The 18,060-nt window shown below is 42.6% G+C and overlaps 1 protein-coding gene and 1 long non-coding RNA gene across 2 annotated transcripts in view; both read left to right on the forward strand.

The window, feature by feature from the left end:
* Positions 1-18,060, forward strand: part of LOC116780027 (ubiquitin-associated protein 2-like) — a 136,390-nt gene that overhangs the window by 114,375 nt on the left and 3,955 nt on the right. Inside the window, exons 21-24 of the mRNA XM_032674529.1 lie at positions 11,103-11,181; positions 14,845-15,059; positions 17,164-17,264; positions 17,345-17,454. Of these exons, the coding sequence (XP_032530420.1) occupies positions 11,103-11,181; positions 14,845-15,059; positions 17,164-17,264; positions 17,345-17,454 (505 nt within the window). The remainder of the gene's footprint in view (positions 1-11,102; positions 11,182-14,844; positions 15,060-17,163; positions 17,265-17,344; positions 17,455-18,060) is intronic.
* On the forward strand, positions 399-6,001 carry LOC116780070. The gene is made up of 3 exons (XR_004354313.1): positions 399-551; positions 2,382-2,386; positions 5,989-6,001. It is a non-coding gene; the product is annotated as an uncharacterized LOC116780070 (long non-coding RNA).

Here is an 18,060-nt window from a genome sequence, read left to right on the forward strand (position 1 = left end):
AATCCCAGCCCTGGCTGCTGTTGCCTCTACTCAATCTGTGGCTACTGATGTTGGCTGGAAATGGGCATTTGACACAGGTGTGTTTGGTGGGGGGCAGGAGCAGGTTGACTTTTCATCTGACATATGAATGTGTCCACGCTTTTGAAGCAGATGCAAGCTTTGAGGTGAACTTGGTCCCAGGGGCAGGCACTGTTGTTGTGGGTGCAGATGAAGTCCTGGATGAGCCGGAAGTATTGGTTGATGCTGAGAACAACAGGTTGTGAGGCCTTCAAAGAGCATGCCATTGGCTGGCACGCGTTGTTCCAGGTGGTGGATGTAATGCTGGAGGTTTTTGAGGAGGTCCTACCATGCCTGGTGATGACGAAAAACCCGGTCTGAAAAACTGCTCAGAGACTTTTGTATCTTTAAGCAGCAAGGTATTTGTTTATTCAACATTGGGAACAAGCCAGCTCGTGCTGGACAAACTTGTTCGACTTGAAAGTGCAAAACTAAGCCATTTTATACACTTTAGATACATGGTTACATCATTTATTATACATATTAATAAGTAGGTTAGTCTCTGGATGGAGTCTTTCAAGGCATGCACAGTCTTCTACTCTGTGGGTCTTCTCCTCAAGCCTTCATCCCTCTGGTGGTTGCCACACACGTCTTCCTCAATTTGACCACTTCGATTAGATGACCTGAATTCTTCAAGTTTGCAAAATCCTGGCTCTGGGCCTTCTAGATCTTATTCAAACATCTAGTTTACCTAATTTATTACTATGTGTATACTACTCCTTTCTGTAATAAGGCCTTTGGTGCAGTGAGCAGAACAGAACATGATATTAACCATTGCTCCTAAAATGTTCTTCTGGCAAAACAGGTATTGGGGTTTTTTAGCAGGCCAAGATATCTCAGTTAACTCTTTTAGGTCTGGCTCCTGTTTCAGTTCCCCCCTTTTCTTATGACTTGCAAATTCTTTTGTCAAATTTCAAAGGCAAAGAGTTTTGGTTGATTTTCATAATTGCTCATATTATCTGCACTCTTTTGATTATGGTGCTTAATTTATACTACAGCCATAAATTGAGTAATGATAACAATGCAACGGCACTCACCAATACTAAGATTGGATGCATTAGGAAATGGAATACCTGAGAGGCCGTGGGGGAGTATCCCAGAAAAATATCCCAACAATGATGTTCTCCTGCTTGCTGTATCTTTTCTATATCTGGGTGTTGGAGCATCTTCTGGAAGAGACTGATATCCATCCCTATTTGTAATTTAGGTACATCATGATACAACAAATAATCATTTTCAATTAATTGCCCAGTAGTTATTGGAATTGTATAGTTAAAATCACAGCTTATTATTTTAGTAAAGTTATAGAGACAAAAATTATTCCATTTGTAATCTCTTGAAAGATCTTTTCCTATACAATTGGCATGCCCAATATAGGGTTGAGATCATGGCCACTCTAATGATCCAGTCCAGGTTATAGTCACCATATTTAATAAGATCCCAATAGTCAGTCGGGTGAACTTGAGAGTGATTGGTCCTATGGCTTCTGAGGTCCATGGTTTCTCAGGGATTCTCTTGACTCGGTAGTAGTGAATCCAAGTGGGTTGTTCTTTTATCAGGACTGCTGTGAATGTGGTCAGCAACACTTGGAAAGGTCCATCCCACTTTTCTTGCAGAGGGTCTCCTGAAAAATTCTTAACATATACCCAATCACCAGAAGTGAATGGATGTGCTTTACAATCAGGTTGTTTAATCTGATTTTTCAACACCACAGCAGAATTCTTATTTAGTTGTTTCCCCACAGTTATAACACAATCATAAATATATTGATTGCCTATCTGATCCAAAGCTTCACTGTTAATATTGTTCATTCCATAAGGTCTCCCATACAGAATTTCAAATGGACTTAGCTTTTCTTTAGACCATGGTTTGACCCTGATTCAAATTAAAGCAATAGGTAAAGCTTGGTACCAATACAAATTTGTTTCTTGACAGATTTTAGCTATTTGCTGTTTATTGAAATGGTTCATCTTTTCCACTTGCCCACTTACTTGGGGTCTGTAGGGTGTATGCAGTTGCCAATTGATTTTTAGTGCTTTACTTATTGCTTGTACAGTTCGTGCACAAAAGTGTGAACCTCTATCTGAAGAGATGCTCTCAGGCACCGTGGTATAATCTCGTTCAACCACTTCTCTTGATTCATTTGTTCTACATGGGAAAGCTTCAGACCATTCAGAAAATGTGTCAGTCATAACTAAGAGATAACAGAACCTCCCCCTTTTCTTGGGAGCTCAGAGAAATCAATTTGCCAAATTTCACCTGGGAAACATCCTGTTTATTGCCCCTTGGTGTATTTTTGTTCCAGTATTTGGGTTATTTTTCAGACAAAGTTCACATTGGGATGTGACTTACTCTATTGTGGTAAATAAATTTGGTCCTGCCACTCTGGTCCTTAAATGCTGATAGAGTGAGCCCAAGCCCCAATGAGTCTTATCATGTTCTGCTTTTACAAATTGCTGCACTAATTTTTCTGGTAATATTAACTGACCTATTTTTTTGTTGACCCCACCCATTGTCTAACACCTTACCTCCATTTTCATGTATCCATTTATCTACTACTTGTACTTTGCTCTTTTCAGCAGTTTGCCTGGCTTCACTGTCAGCTTTTCTGTTACCTACCTCTGGGACAGTGTTACCTTTCAGGTGTCCTCGACAGTGTATAATTGCCACCTGAGAGGGGAGTTGTACAGCTTCTAGTGATCGTAGAGTTTCTGCAGTATATTTCACAACTTCTCCTTGAGCAGTTAAAAGTCCTCTTTCTTTCCAAATTGCTCCATGAGCATGAACTATGCCAAAGGCATATTTGGAGTCAGTCCAAATGTTAATTTGTTTTCCTTCTTCCAATTCTAAAACTTGAATGAGAGCTATCAGTTCTGTTTTCTGGGTTGAGGATTTGATTCGGTTACCTCAGTAGTGGTGGTCACAGCATACTCAGCCATCTTCACACCTTGTCTTATGAAACTGCTGCCATCAGTAAACCAGTCTTCTGCGTCCAGGAGTGGTTCTTCTTTTGAGGTCTGGGCAAATGGAATACACTGCTTCAATGGTTTCCAGGCAGTCATGCATGACAGGTTCAGCTGAGATTCTTCCTTCTAGGAATGAAGCTGGGTTGACAATATTAGTCACCATAATGATTATATCATCTGATTCAGCAAGGATTGCCTGATATTTCAGAAGTCAGGAGGGTGACAGCCAATTATTTCCTTTCTGTTCCAGTACTGTTGACACTGTATGGGACACCAACACAGTAATTTTCTGTCCCATTGTAAATTTCCTGGCTTCTTCTATATTTATGATCACTGCTGCTACTGCCCTTAGGCAAGTGGGTCATCCTTTGCTTACCTCGTCCAATTGTTTGGAGAAGTAGGCTACTGCTTTTTTATATGGCCCTAGTTGTTGAGCCAGGACCCCTAGAGCCATTCCTTGTCGTTCATGCGAGAACAACCAGAAGGGCTTCGTCACATCAGGCAATCCCAGCACCAGAGCCCTCATGAGCTCTTGCTTCAGTCGGTTGAAGGCTCCACTTGCTTCGGGGGTCCAGACTAGGTTGCCCTTAGTTATTTTCAGCAGGTCATATAAAGGCTTTGCAATTAGTCCATACTGATATATCCATAAACGACACCAACCTGTCATTCCTAGAAAGGCTCAAAGATCTCTCATTGTTTGTGGTTTGGATGTCTGGCAGATGGCTTCCTTTCTCGTTGTCCCCAGAGATCGTTGTCCCCCAGATACTTCATATCCCAGATTCACCACTTCTTTCTGTACCAGCTGTGCTTTCTGTTGAGAGGCTCAATACCCATTCAGGGCCAAAAAGTTTAAGAGGTTTACTGTCCATTGGACACATTCTTCTTGTTTTTCAGTAGCAATCAATAGATCATCCACATATTGTAAAAGTACACCCTCTCCGGGTGGTGACTGCCATTGTTCCAATTCTTTAGTTAATTGATTTCCAAAAATTGTGGGAATATTTTTGAACCCTTGAGGTAACACTGTCCAAATGAGCTCAGTTTTCCTTCTAGTGGTGGGATTTTCCCACTCGAAGGCAAATATCCTTTGACTTTCTTGTGTTAAGGGAAGGCAGAAAAAGGCATCTTTTAAGTCTAATACCATGAACCAAATTAGATTTTCTTTTAATTTTGTTAAGAGGGTATATGGGTTTGCAACAGCTGCATGTATGTTTTAGCTATTTTATTTACTGCTCTTAAATCCTGAAACAACCTATATGTTCCATTTGGCTTCTTGACTGGTAAAATTGGGGTGTTGAAATCTGATTCACACTCCACCAAAAGCCCTAACTTCAAGAAGTTATCTATTATTGGTTCAATTCCTTTTCTATCTTCTAGCCTCAGTGCATATTGCTTCCTAATTACTGGGTTTGCTCTCGGCTGTAATTCTATTTGAATGGGAGTTGCCCATTTCGACTTTCCTGGTGTGTCAGTAGCCCAAATTCCTGGACATACCTGTTCTAAAATTTGATTGATATTTGAATTATCCTGGTTTGGCTCCACATAGCTCATTGCTAAACTCAGAGCTGCTATTAATTGTTCTTCCTTTACCTTAAATTCAATTTTACCTTGTTTGAATTCTGTTGCAGCTCCCAGATTTTCTAGTAGGTCTCTGCCCAATAGGGGTTTGGGTGAATTTGGTAAATACAAAAACTGATGCACTCCTATTTGTTTTCCAATTTTGAACTTAAGGGGTTTCAAAAAGAAGACTTTTTCTGATTGACCAATTGCACTCATGACTTGAACAAACTTATCACTTTTAGGTATCAATTCTTGATTCGAAATAGAAAATATAGCCCCATTATCAATTAGAAAATCCAATTCATTTTTTTTCTTCCCCTAGCTTAATTTTTTACCAACAGGTCCCCTAGGGGCAGGCCTGCCGGCCCCCCCCCCACTCGGTACTCTGTAAGCAACAACAGCCCCTCCTGTGCCTGTATTTCCACTTGTTAATTCAGGGCATTCTTGCTTTCAGTGTCCCTCTTTTCTACAATATGCACACTGGTTCTGTCCCAGCCTTGTCTGTCGAGGAGGCAAACCTGACATCTGTTACACAAGGCTCATACATATAACCAACAGTTGCAAAATGGACAGATCTTAATTCTAGGTCTTATCCAATGTGGTGTGCTTATAGTTAACTGTTCAACACTACCTCCCATGTAGCAATTCTTAGCATGATAATACCTTTAACTATGTGCTCCTGAATGTTTCAAGGTGAGCAAGGTATATCAGGGACACAATAACTTTTCCAAAAACAAACAAGACAACACAAAATGACAATAAACACACACAAAACTATTAACACAATAGCGGCGCCCCAATCCCAAGTTCATAGGTTGGTTATGAACTTAAGGGAACCAATACCATAAACAAAAGAACAACCAAAAGGAAACTTAGATACCTTGTTTCCCTCAAAATAAACAATATTTGGCCAAATACAAACAAAACTGGAACATACCAGCGCTAAGGGGCTATCACCCCAGGAAAAGCATCCTTTTCCATTACTCCCAGTGAGACAGTGTCCCGTCTTTGTCTTATGGGAACTTCAAAACCAAACAAAACCCTAAACCAAGTAAGATACAAATACCTTTTATTAATAGGCAGCAAGTCCTTCTCCACCCTCGCAGTAAGTCGATGAAGAGTGGAGACCCTCCAAGTAAAACTCACCCTGAGCTCTGATGGATTCTGCAGTCAGATGGAGACGGTGCTGCTGCGGTCGCCAAATTGATGCCGAAAAACCCGGTCTGAAAAACTGCTCAGAGACTTTTGAATCTTTAAGCAGCAAGGTATTTATTTATTCAACGTTGGGAACAAGCCAGTTTGTGCTGGACAAACTTGTTCGACTTGAAAGTGCAAAACTAAGCCATTTTATACACTTTAGATACATGGTTACATAATGTAACATACATATTAATAAGTAGGTTAGTCTCTGGGCGGAGTCTTTCCAGACATGCACAGTCTTCTACTCTGGGGGTCTTCTCCTCAAGCCTTCATCCTTCTGGTGGTCGCTATGAATGTCTTCCTCAATTTGACCACTTCAATTAGGTGACCTGAATTCTTCAAACTTGCAAAATCCTGGCTCTGGGCCTTCTAGATCTTATTCAAACATCTAGTTTACCTAATTTATTACTATGTGTGTACTACTCCTATTCTTTCTGTAATAAGGCCTTTGGTGCAGTGAGCAGAACAGAACATGATATTAACCATTGCTCCTAAAATGTTCTTCTGGCAAAACAGGTATTGGGGTTTTTTAGCAGGCCAAGATATCTCAGTTAACTCTTTTAGGCCTGTCTCCCGTTTCACTGGGCATCCCAGTGTTGGGGAGTGCTGAGGCTGCTGAGGACGGCAAAGAAGTGCTGGAGGATGTGGAGGGCAGTGGCGACAGCTTGCTGTAGGAGGTTGATGTGGAGGAGGAGGTCGAAGGCAAATGGTGTATGCTGGTGGTGGCAGGGCTGTGGTGGGCTGGGGGCCATGGCCTGGAGGAGCTGGAAGCTGTCTTTGGGGAAGGTGCCATTGCAGGGACACAGGTGGTGGCAAGCGAGGGCAGTGGCAAAAGCCAGCAGGAGGAGCAGGAGCACTGGGGCACCATGCTGCAGGTAGGGCTGTGAGTCCTGTATGGGTGGTGCTGGGCAGGAGCCTGGTCAGGTTTGGTGGTGGGTAAGGGTGAAGAGTGTGCTTGGGGTGCTGCTCGGTAGCCAGCTTTATATGGTTTGGTGGCTTTCCTTTCATCATCATCATCTAGACAGCATTTCCATTTTCAGTTTAGCTTTCTTTCTCCTGAGGGCTGCTGTCAGGGTATGGGGGGAAGTCTGGTTCCTGTGTGTTAAGAGTATGGATTTGACTTTTGCCTAACAGAGCCCCTCCACAGACTTTCACTGAGACAGCTTCGCAAAGTTGAATATAGATAATTTATTGAGGTGACAGATATAACAGATTCAGAATTGCTGTTGATAAATGCACTTGCTGTGTTAACACTAAATATCCTAAGGCTAGCCAATGAATAATTGAGCTAAGTTGACAATTCACAGTTCACTAAGCTTAACTTCACATTTAATTAAGCTTTTAAATGCAATTTCTTACCTAAAGAGGCATCCCTGCTAATGGAGAAAGGAAAATGAGTCAGACCTGTCAATCTGCCCAGCAATCAGTGAAGTGTCTCCTCTTAACAAGGTGTTTCTTCTTTCCACTGTTTACAAAGTACCAGATTTATAATCTTGAGGTGATGAGACTAAGTCATATTTTATAAACTTCTAACAAGGCTTGTTATGTGTAGATAAGGGGGTGTGAGGCTAATGTCTGGTAGAGAGACATGGGTGCTCTTTGTGAGGCTTCTGTGGTTGTTTTTCTAGCTTCATTCAGACAACACTGAACTATGAGGCCTCCACCCGGACATCATTCAGTTGTTAGGAATGCCTTTGCGCAAGCCAGGTACAAGATAAGCAAGTGGCTCAGTTCATGTTCTTGCTCAACTAGTCTCATCAATTCTCCACATTTTGACACAGCAAGCCTGGCAGTTTTCCACACTGTGCTCTTATGGTTCAGCAAGCGATGAAAGCGTGGCAGCAGAGGCTTTTAGGGTAGCTGTACTGGGGATGTGTTTCAGGGTTTCCCTTTTGTCTCTTTTGTGAGTGACCTTGCTTGTTTTTATTTTCAAGTTAGTCAACCAACATCTATTTTTCTTATTTTATGCTCTGTTATTATTTGTATATATTAGTTAATGCATGTTGTCTTTTATTTGCTATTGACAAACATTTTTAGTTTGTTGGGTTTTTTTCTTTTTTTTTTCGTCCCACCTTTCCCTATAGCAGCTGCAGCCTTGCTGGTGGAAGGGTTTTTCCTCTCTGCAAATATCTTAAAGAATGTTTTTGGGGTCATCTGTCATTTCCCCCTCCCCCCAGTTTTTCCTCAGTGTGTTGATATTTATAAATACATGCATAAATGTTGTGAAGGTTTTTTCATCGATTATTCATGCGATGGTTGTGGTTTTAGATATTGGGATATTTTTATTGTGCTTTGAATTTGTTGTAGAAATTAGGCAATATTAGGTGTATGGGATGCAGGAACTCCTGGGAATATTTGTCTTTGACATACTGGTCTGTTCACATCTGGAAAGTGAAAGTGGACAGAGTCCCAAATGCAAGTTGTCACTGCTTCCTAGGAAGCTTCCAGTAGTGAGAGGTACTGGTGGCTGCTGATACAGTGAGTTGGGGGAGGGGTATGTGCATATCTTTTTAAATTTAATTCAATTTCTGTGAGGGAAAAATTGCATGCAGGTACCCCAGATACCAGGCTATTTAGAAAATTTTATTTCTGAAAGCCAAAACCAGTAACAGTACGGTGCTAAGCACTGGGCATGAAAAAATGCCCGCTTTTGTTCTCTCGGGGCCTTTTTTATAGCACACTTGGCCCCCCCCGCAGGGCCTTCAAGCATGTCTGTGAGAGCTTGTCTTGTAACAGGGAGTCAACCTCCATGGCAGGCAGGAATAAGAGAAAACACATAAAATTATTCATGGGAAAATGTTTTTTTCCCAGGCAGCAAAGTTTCCTTGAGCGAGCATTAACTCTTTCCTCCTCGAGTAATTCTTCTGAAGATTTTTCTACACTTACAATTTCTTAATGTCTATGTTGATGCTGTAAATTCTCACTGTGTTGTGTTTTGGGTTTTTTGTTTGTTTTGGTTGGATTTGTTTGTTTGTTTTATTTTTGGTGTGTATTACATTGGGATATGCTATCTTTTCTATTAGTCTGTTTCAGGTTGACTGTGTAGTAGAGATCTTATAAATGCCTTAGCTGGTGTGCATGGTACCTAGCAAGCTGTTTGGTATAGCTTACATCTATTACATCAGATCACTTATCATTTTTCAGTCCTTTTCTGTCTTCCATTTTGAGTCTCTTCCTGATATTTCAGTTTTGACTTTAGGTACCTTCTCCTGCATCCCTTCTGTAGGTCAGGAAATAGCTGTGTTGTTTGAAGAGCAGATGTTTTCTTATGGGTGGGCATGAAGTGTAAAGATAACTGGTTTGCACTAGTATTTTCTAATGATTTTTGTTTTGAATGTGTATATGCAGAGGTGTGTGGGATAGGGATATTCAGTGCTGATGTTGTTTTCCTGTTGTGGTTAAACCCAGCCAGGCACCAAGCCCCATGCAGCTGCTCCCCCACTCCCCCACCAGTGGGATTGGGGAGAGAATCAGAAGAGTAAAAGTGAGAAAACTTGTGGGTTGGGATAAAGACTTTAATATGGAAAGCAAAAGCCGCATGCACAAGCAAAGCAAAACAAGGAATTCATTCACTGCTTCCCACAGACAGGCAGGTGTTCAGGGCTTTGTGCAAGCCCTGCTCAGCAATAACAAAAACATTTCTATAATTATCAACCCCATGTTCAGCACAATTCCAAAACACAGCCCCATACCAGCCACTGGGAAGAAAATTAACTCTACCCCAGCCAATACCAGCACATCCCCCACCTGAGGGGCAGTGGAAATAACTGCAATCCTTAGACCCTGTTCTCATGCAGATTTGGTTATATTTTGTCAGGTTTATATGAGGGAAAATGCTACCGTGTCAGTTCTAATTCATGTCCATTGAATCCTGTTCAGATCTCTTCTCCAAATCTGCTTTTTGTGTTATGATGTTCCTCAGGAGATGGGAGTGCTGCTTTTGTGTAACCTGCAAAGACTTTGATTAGGAATTTGGTTGTGTTTTGTTATGTGATTCACGTTGGAGTTGCTGAGGTGGAATTACCTGGGAAGGAAAGGATGATGAAATATGTCACTGTTTCAAGTTACAGAAAGTACCTGCAATACTAAATCTTTGCTGGATGGTTTCATGTTCAGGGATGGAGGACTGGGTTTAGGAGACAGGGGAGGGATGCACAGAAATGCAGCAAGGTGGAAGGTGCTGGGGAATTTGCAGAGAGGGGTACGAAGGAGGAAGATGCTTTTCCAGTGTTGAAGATTGTGTGGAAATGGATATCTTAGTAGTTAAAGTATTAATTTTTGATGGATTTGAGGTGGTAAGGAGAAAACCATGAGAATTAGGAGGAAAATCACTTAGTAGAGTACCAGCCCCACATGTGGAGTTTACCCAAAGAGGGGAAGGCAAACTTTTCTCTTGTCCCAAACTGAAGACAAAATGCTGCTTTGGTTTTGCTGGCATGTCCTGTCATCTTGAAGTGTGAGCTTTCTAGGGTGAGGACTGTCTTACCTTCCTATAGAAGAATGATCTAAGGCAGTGGTCTCCACCTTTTTTGATTGCACCACCTCATCAGTAAAAAATTTGTGAGCACTCCCAATATATTTTTATTTATAAATTATATATGTATACTATTGCACTAATATGTATGTTATAAACCATACATGAAAATAAAAAAAAAAAGGATGAGAACAAATTTTTATTTTCATGCTATATTTTTAATTTTTTTAAACCTTATTTATTAATGGTACCAAACCCAATTTCTTCATGCACCCCAATGGATTTTCTTGCACACTCCACTTTGGAAACTACTGATCTGAGTTCTCTTGTAACATAGTTTAATTAAATTTTCCAGTCATCAGGTGGTAACTCTTTTTCACGTTTTTTTAGTATTTGTGCTGATTTCCTAGCTGATGTTTTTTACTTTTAGAAAACAGGGCATGGTAAAACCTTTAGACTACATCCAATCTGTGATTATGGTCCTGGCCTGACCCTAGGTCTTTGGCCCCTGATGGTCTGTTGCTTTTCCAGTCACAGTCTCACCAGAATATGACAGCTCAGAACTAAAGGTTGGGAGGGGTAAGCATTTAGTTGTTGCCTTTAATTTACCATAAAGAGATTAAGTATTTGTATATGATATTAAAAATGTCTGTAAAATAGGTTTATTTTGAAGTTGAGGATTCAGGTAAATCTTCAGCTATGCTGTAAGCGATGTCAGCTGCTGCCCAAACTTCCTTTAGTTCTTCCTTTTAAAATTTTCTTATGCATGTAATACAGGGTTCATAAGAGTTGTCCAGCTCTGTTTTGGTTTCAGCTATTGATAAATGATGTTGTCTTTTTCTAAGGATTACTATGGAATTACATTCCCTGCTCCTGCAACCTTGACAGGCAGAGATGGAAGCCTTGTTAATAACCCCTACTCAGGTGAGTGCTATTTAAACACGAGGATAGTGAGTGAGATGTGCTGGTCATCCTGCTGTTGTTGAAAGAGCAGTCATTTTTCCCTTCTGTAGGCAATTAAACTCATCAGTCCAAACTAGACAAACAAAAGCGAGCATCTCTCTCAACTCTGACACTGATTAGTTTTTTTTATTGATTTTATTTTTCTTCATGATTTTGGTCAGTAATTCATATGTGACTTGGAGGTTCTTGGGAGTAAGTTGGATAACCTTTGAGAGTAAGTGCAAAGTTGTTACAAATTTAAATGGTAGTGTCATCTAGCGTTCTTCCCAAGCACATACAGGTGCTTGAAAAATATTCCATAGCTTGATCATTCTTCTTGAAATTTGACTGGCTTGCTTTCCTTTGTTACTGCTATTTTAGTACTTCTGTGTTCTCAGGAGGAGCTGCACCTATCAGGCTCCCCCTCACCCTCCTCAAATCTGATGGACTTCATTCCCAAAAGCACGTGGTCTAAGAAGCCCTTGTTCATTTCTGCTCTTACTCTTCGGTTATTGTTGTGCAAAGATTACGTTAATGCCATCCAGGATTTTCAGCCAGTGGTTTTCTTTCACTGCAATCTGATTACAGCTTAAAACTGTAGCTATAGGTGTTATAATTCCTATAACGATGATATTAAGTGTTGTCATACTTTTGGGTAACGAACATAAAGGAATACTAGTTGGGAATGAGATAGATATGAGTGATTTATGTCACCTCACTAAAAACATGTGAGCATGTTGCTCTGTCATGGCTAGGCTTCGCAAACGAAGATTTGGGAAGGCACTACCCAGGCTTGTTGCAAGCACGTTGGTGGCTAAAAAGGCCAATATGAGATAGACATCTCCGGTTGCAAAAGGCACAGCAGAAAGACTCCCCAGGTGGTACACTCTGCAAGGCACAATTCTTTCTGCGCTGTCTTTTCTCCTCAAGAGTGATCCTGCGTGCTTTCTCAAAAGTGTCAGTAGCATTATAGATAGTGTGTCTCCAGACTTCCCGATTGGAGGCCAGAGTAGACCAGTTATGATGATCAATATGGCCAAGGTTGAGATGTTGTTTCAGGGAGTCCTTGTATCTTCTCTTTGGGGCTCCTCTCTTGTGGCAGCCGGTGGCAAGTTCACCATAAAGCAAGATCTTAGGGAGGTGGTGGTCCTTCATCCTTGAGACGTGCCCTGCCCAATGCAGCTGTGTTCTCAGCAACATGGCCTCAATACTTGTGATTGCTGCTTGTTCTAGAACAGATGTATTGATTACATAATCTGACCAGTGGATGTTTAGGATTGTGCGGAGACAGCGTTGATGGAAGCGTTATAGGAGACGCAGGTGGTGGCGAATCATGATTCAGATCTGTATAAGAGAGTAGACAGCACAATGGCTCTGTAAACACTGATCTTTGTACTTTTCTTCTAGTGTTTATTTTGCCAAACTCTTTTATGGAGTTTTCCGAAGGCACTATATGCCTTTGCTAACCCGTTGTCTATCTCTCCGTCAATCTTACCATCTGAGGAGATGAGGCTACCTAGGTAATAAAACTGCTGGACTGATTTGAGCTCTGATTGGCCAATGGTGATATGGGGATGATGGAAGACTGGTGCAGATTGATAGAGAACTTCTGTCTTCTTTAAGCTGACTTCCAGCCCAAAGAGCTCAGCAGCGTCTGCAAAGCAGGATGTTAAACGCTGCAGAGCTGCTTCTGTGCGTGCAACAAGGGCGGCGTCATCAGCATAAAGCAGCTCCCGGACAAGATGATTTAAGGTCTTGGTGTGGGCCTTCAGTCGTCTTAGGTTGAACAGACTTCCATCAGTACAGTATCGAATGTAGATACCGTCCTGATCATCGAGGTCTGCCGTGGCCCTTTGGAACATCATGCTGAAAAAGACTGTGAATAGGGTTGGTGCAAGAACGCAACCTTGTTTCACACCATTAGTTATTAGAAAGGGCTCAGAAAGTGCATTGCCATATCTGACTTGGCCATGCTGATCCTCATGGAGTGATATGATCGTTTTAAGGAACTTGGGGGGACAACCTAAACGTTCCAAAATCTGCCATAGACCTTTTCTGCTCACAGTATCGAAAGCCTTGGTGAGGTCGACAAAGGTTACATAGAGACCTTTGTTCTGTTCCCTACACTTCTCTTGCAGTTGTCTGAGAACAAATACCATGTCTGTGGTACTCCTGTTGGCTCTGAAACCACATTGGCTTTCAGGTAGAATTCCTTCTGCTATAGCGGGTATTAATCTGTTCAAGAGTATTCTTGCCAGGATTTTGCCAGCAATGGAGAGCAGAGTAATACCTCGGTAATTTGAGCAGTCTGATTTAACTCCTTTCTTCTTATACAAAGTGATGATGACTGCATCTCAAAGGTCTGATGGTAGTTCGCTTAGTTCCCAATAGCGCACCACAAACTCATGAAATTTAGCATGGAGTGCTTGGCTCCCATGTTTCCAGACTTCAGGTGGAATTCCATCAACCCCAGCTGCCTTGCCAATTTTCACCTGCTGTATGACCTTAAGGGTTTCTCCTAAAGTGGGGGCAGTATCCAATTTGTATTTCACCGGTTGTTGTGTGATGGACTGAATTGCTGAGTCTTGGACTACACGGTTGATACTGAAAAGAGTCTGAAAGTGTTCAGACCATCGATTCAGAATGGAGGTTTTGTCTGTTAGAAGCATTTGACCATCTGCACTGAGTAGAGGTCTTTGGACTTGGTATGTAGGCCCGTATGCTGTTTTCAGAGCCTCATAGAATCCTCTGTGATCACCTGTGTCTGCACATAACTGAGTTTTTTCAGCTAGACTGATCCACCACTTGTTCTGGATGTCATGGAGTTTCTGTTGGAGCTTGCTGCATGCAAGACGAAAGACTGTTTTTCTTGCGCGACAGGATGGCAGTGCAAGGTGAGCTTGGTGAGCGGTTCTCTTCTTCCTCAACACTTGGTGAGCAGTTCTCTTCTTCCTCAACAATGCTACTCTGTAGGCTGCCAGAAAATGCAAGTGTTCAGGAGTTTTTCTGCTGCATAATCATTTCTCTCAGGAGGTTGCTTTTGGGGTAATAACCAAATTTCCTTTCCTACTTCTTAAAAAGGTGGCCCACGATGCAAGTCTTGCTTTCTTGGCCTTCAGCTATTGTCTCCAGAACTTTGGTGGTGTGAGGAACCAGACATATTAACTAGTCATGCTTGACAAATAGACATTGACAAAAATATACCTATCACTTCCTGTAAATCCTAACTTGCTTTCAGCCCATGAGGCTTTGCTAGTCAGTTTAACCTCCAGGAGAGTCACACTTTAACCCAACAACTATTTGCTCTTTGGCTATTTGCCATACTTTTGCTTTTAGCATGTTTTATTGCAATGATCTGATATAATGAATCTGCTCAGACTGTGTGAGATAGGTGAGTATTGGTATCTCCATTTTATCAATGGATTAGCTATGGCATGGAGTTCTGTGCCATGAACAGGCAATGTCCCTGTGGCCATCAGGAACAGAGACTGGGAGAAGGCCTCCCATGAACAACTGCAGGCTTTCAAGTGTAGGATGTGTCTTCTTCTGTAGTTGTCTACTTGTATTCAGAGGTTTTGAATCCTTTGAATTCTCCACTTTTGGAGTAGCTTTGATAGCTTTTCTGATCAGTTCATTCTTTTGCAGGTGACATAACAAAATTTGGCCGTGGGGATTCTGCCTCCCCTGCTCCTACTACCACGCTCGCCCAGCCGCAGCAGAACCAGCCGCAGACTCATCATACAACTCAGCAGCCATTCCTCAACCCGACCCTGCCCCCAGGGTACAGCTACACTGGGTTACCTTATTATGCTGGTGTGCCCGGTGTACCCAGTGCATTCCAATATGGGCCAACCATGTTCGTAAGTGTGACAGCCTAAACTGTAACCCTCCCTGTGTGCCTCTCTGGTTTTGATCTCTCCAGCCCAAACCTTCTACATCTTAGAATCACAGGATGGTTTGGGTCGGAAGGGACCTTAAAGATCATCTAGTTTCAACACCCCTGTCATGAACAGGGGCACCTTTTACTAGATCAGGTTGCTCAGAGCCCCATCCAGCCTGGCCTTGAACACTTCCAGGGATGGGGCAGCCACAGCCTCTCTGGGCAACCTGTGCCAGTGTCTCACCACCCTAATTGTAAAAAACATCTTTCTTATGTCCAATCTAAATCTACCCTCTTTCAGTTTAAAGCCATTTCCCCTTGTCCTGTCACTACAGACCCTGGTAGAAAATGTTTCTGTGTCTTTCTTATAAGCTCCCTTTAAGTATTGAAAGGCCACAATAAGGTATTCCTGGAGCCTTCTCTTCTCCAGGTTGGATAACCCCAGCTTTCTCAGCCTTTCTTCATGGGAGAGGTGTTCCATCTCTCTGATCATTTTCATGGTCCTCCTCTGAACTCACTCTGACAAGTCTGTCTTTCTTGTGCTGGGGGCCCCAGAACTGGATATGGTACTCCAGGTGGGGTCTCATGACAGCAGAGTAGAGTCATATTTCCCAGTCTGCAAGGGATCTCCAAAAACATGCAAGCATGAGAAAATACCTGCAGTCTCTTCCCCAAGAAAATAGGAAATTTAGAAGTCTAGAACTCATGCATTCCTGTGCAGATCACTATAAATAGCAGACAGCTGCAGCTCATGGACTTGGTGTTCCTGAAAGCCTGTAGCACCCTCTGGATAGTCAAAGGGAGACCCAAAGCTGAATCAAGAGCCAAGAATGCCTAGGAAATCCTTTTGAGGATGGAGGAGATTCCATTAAGTCAGAGAGCATGGAGTCTCAGGAAAGAAAATGTTATTTGGAAAGAGGTGATGCTCCAAGCAGAAAGATAAATGAGTCTATTTTAGGGTCCTGTAGGACTGTGTCTTATGTAACAGCCTCAGGCAGCAGTTGATGTTTCATTTGATTCTGTGGGTGAGAATTTGCTGTTTACAGTCAGCGTATGAAAGAGGTTTAATAAGGCGAAGTGCTGGGTCCTGCACTTGGGTCACAACAACCCCCTGCAGTTCTACAGGCTGAGGGCAAAGTGGCTGGAAAGTTTCCTGGTGGAAAAGGACCTGGGGGTGCTGGTCACCAGCTGCCTGAACATGAGCCAGCATGTGCCCAGGTGGCCAAGAAGGCCAATGGCATCCTGGCCTGTATCAGGAACAGTGTGGCCAACAGGTCCAGGGAAGTGATTCTTCCCCTGTACTCAGAGCTGGTGAGGCCACACCTCGAGTGCTGTGTCCAGTTCTGGGCCCCTCACTGCAAGAAAGAAATTGAAGTGCTGGAGCAGGTCCAGAGAAGAGCAACGAAGCTGGTGAAGGGTCTAGAAAGTAAGTCCTATGAGGAGCGGCTGAAGGAGTTGGGATTGTTTAGCCTGGAGAAAAGGAGGCTCAGGGGAGACCTTATTCTCTCTACAACTACCTTAAAGGAGGTTGTAGCCATGTGGGGGTTGGCCTCTTCTCCCAGGCAACTAGTGACAGGACAAGAGGACATAGCCTCAAGCTGCACCAGGGGAGGTTCAAGTTGGACATCAGGAAGAATTTCTTCACAGAAAGGGTTGTTAAGCATTGGAATGGGCTGCCCAGGGAGCTAGTGGATTCACCATCCCCGTAAGTGTTCAAGAAATGACTGGATGTGGCACTTAGTGCTATGGTTTAAATGGCATGGTGGTGTTTGGTTGAAGGTTGGACTTGATGATCTTGGAGGTCTTTTCCAACCTTAATGATTCTATGATTCTAAAGAAATATGCAGCCTGTTCTGAGAGAGGGTTGTGCTGCAATCAGAGGGGCAGCTCTGGCAGAAAACTTGCATAAAGCAATTTACTTCTGGAAGTGTGAGTGTGCCATGTCCCTTGTCAGCCCAGTGCTCTGAACTCCAGATTGAATTTTCCACATGAAGGGAAGGTGACTTCTCCACTAGATGGCAGAGGGAGCTTGTGTTTTGTGTGCTGTTCCCTGATAAAGTCTTCTGTTTCCTTCCTTTGTCCAGGTACCTCCAGCATCTGCTAAACAGCATGGAGTCAACCTTAACACCACCTCGACTCCTTTTCAGCAAGCAAGTGGCTATGGGCAGCATGGCTATGGAGCAGGTATGCTTACCACTGTGCTTTTCACATGCATGTCTGCAGAGCTGCTTGCTCACTGTAACACCTTGTCTTGTACACACTGGCAGGCTATGATGACTTAACACAGGGAGCGGCAGCTGGAGATTACAGCAAAGGAGGCTACAATGTGTCATCTCAAGCACAAAACAAATCTGCTGGCACTGGACCTGGGAAAGGTAACATGAGGTTGCTCTTGACTGGGATTTAGTAGGGCCAACTCCCAGTGCTGTACAGTCAACACAGCAGCCAACTCTAAACAGGGTCATGATCCAAGCTGTTTCTCCATCTCCCATATACAAAATGCTTTATAATGGCCCAAGCGTTCCTTCTAAACCTCATGGCTGAACTTTGCACAAGGATTTGTGTGGCTGATGCGCAGCTTTGTCCACAATTATACATTGGAGAAATGATGAGCTGTTACCTCTGCCAAAGTTTTTTTGCTGAAGAATATAGTGATCCTGCAGCAGTGCTGTGTTTTTGAAGCCTAAGCAGTTGAATGCTGTTGCTGAAATAGTTCTCTGCAAAATGAAGACTAGATTGAGTTTCTTGGTAGGCACTTGAGGCAGCCGTGTGTTAGGGTTGAACAGGGCACTTCATACATCTCTGGGCTGTTTAGCTTCTGTCTGTACACCCTGTAATGATGCCTAAAAGCCAGAAAATAACTCTCTAAAACTCTTTTGAGTATTAGAAAGCAAAAAGCACTCATTTATTTAGAGCATGCTGGGTGCATAGGAATCATTTCCAAAGTATACCCCCGAATTACAGAGGTTCTACAGTTTTTA

This window comes from Chiroxiphia lanceolata, chromosome W (genome assembly GCF_009829145.1).
Source record: "Chiroxiphia lanceolata isolate bChiLan1 chromosome W, bChiLan1.pri, whole genome shotgun sequence".
NCBI classification, from domain to species: Eukaryota; Metazoa; Chordata; class Aves; order Passeriformes; family Pipridae; genus Chiroxiphia; species Chiroxiphia lanceolata.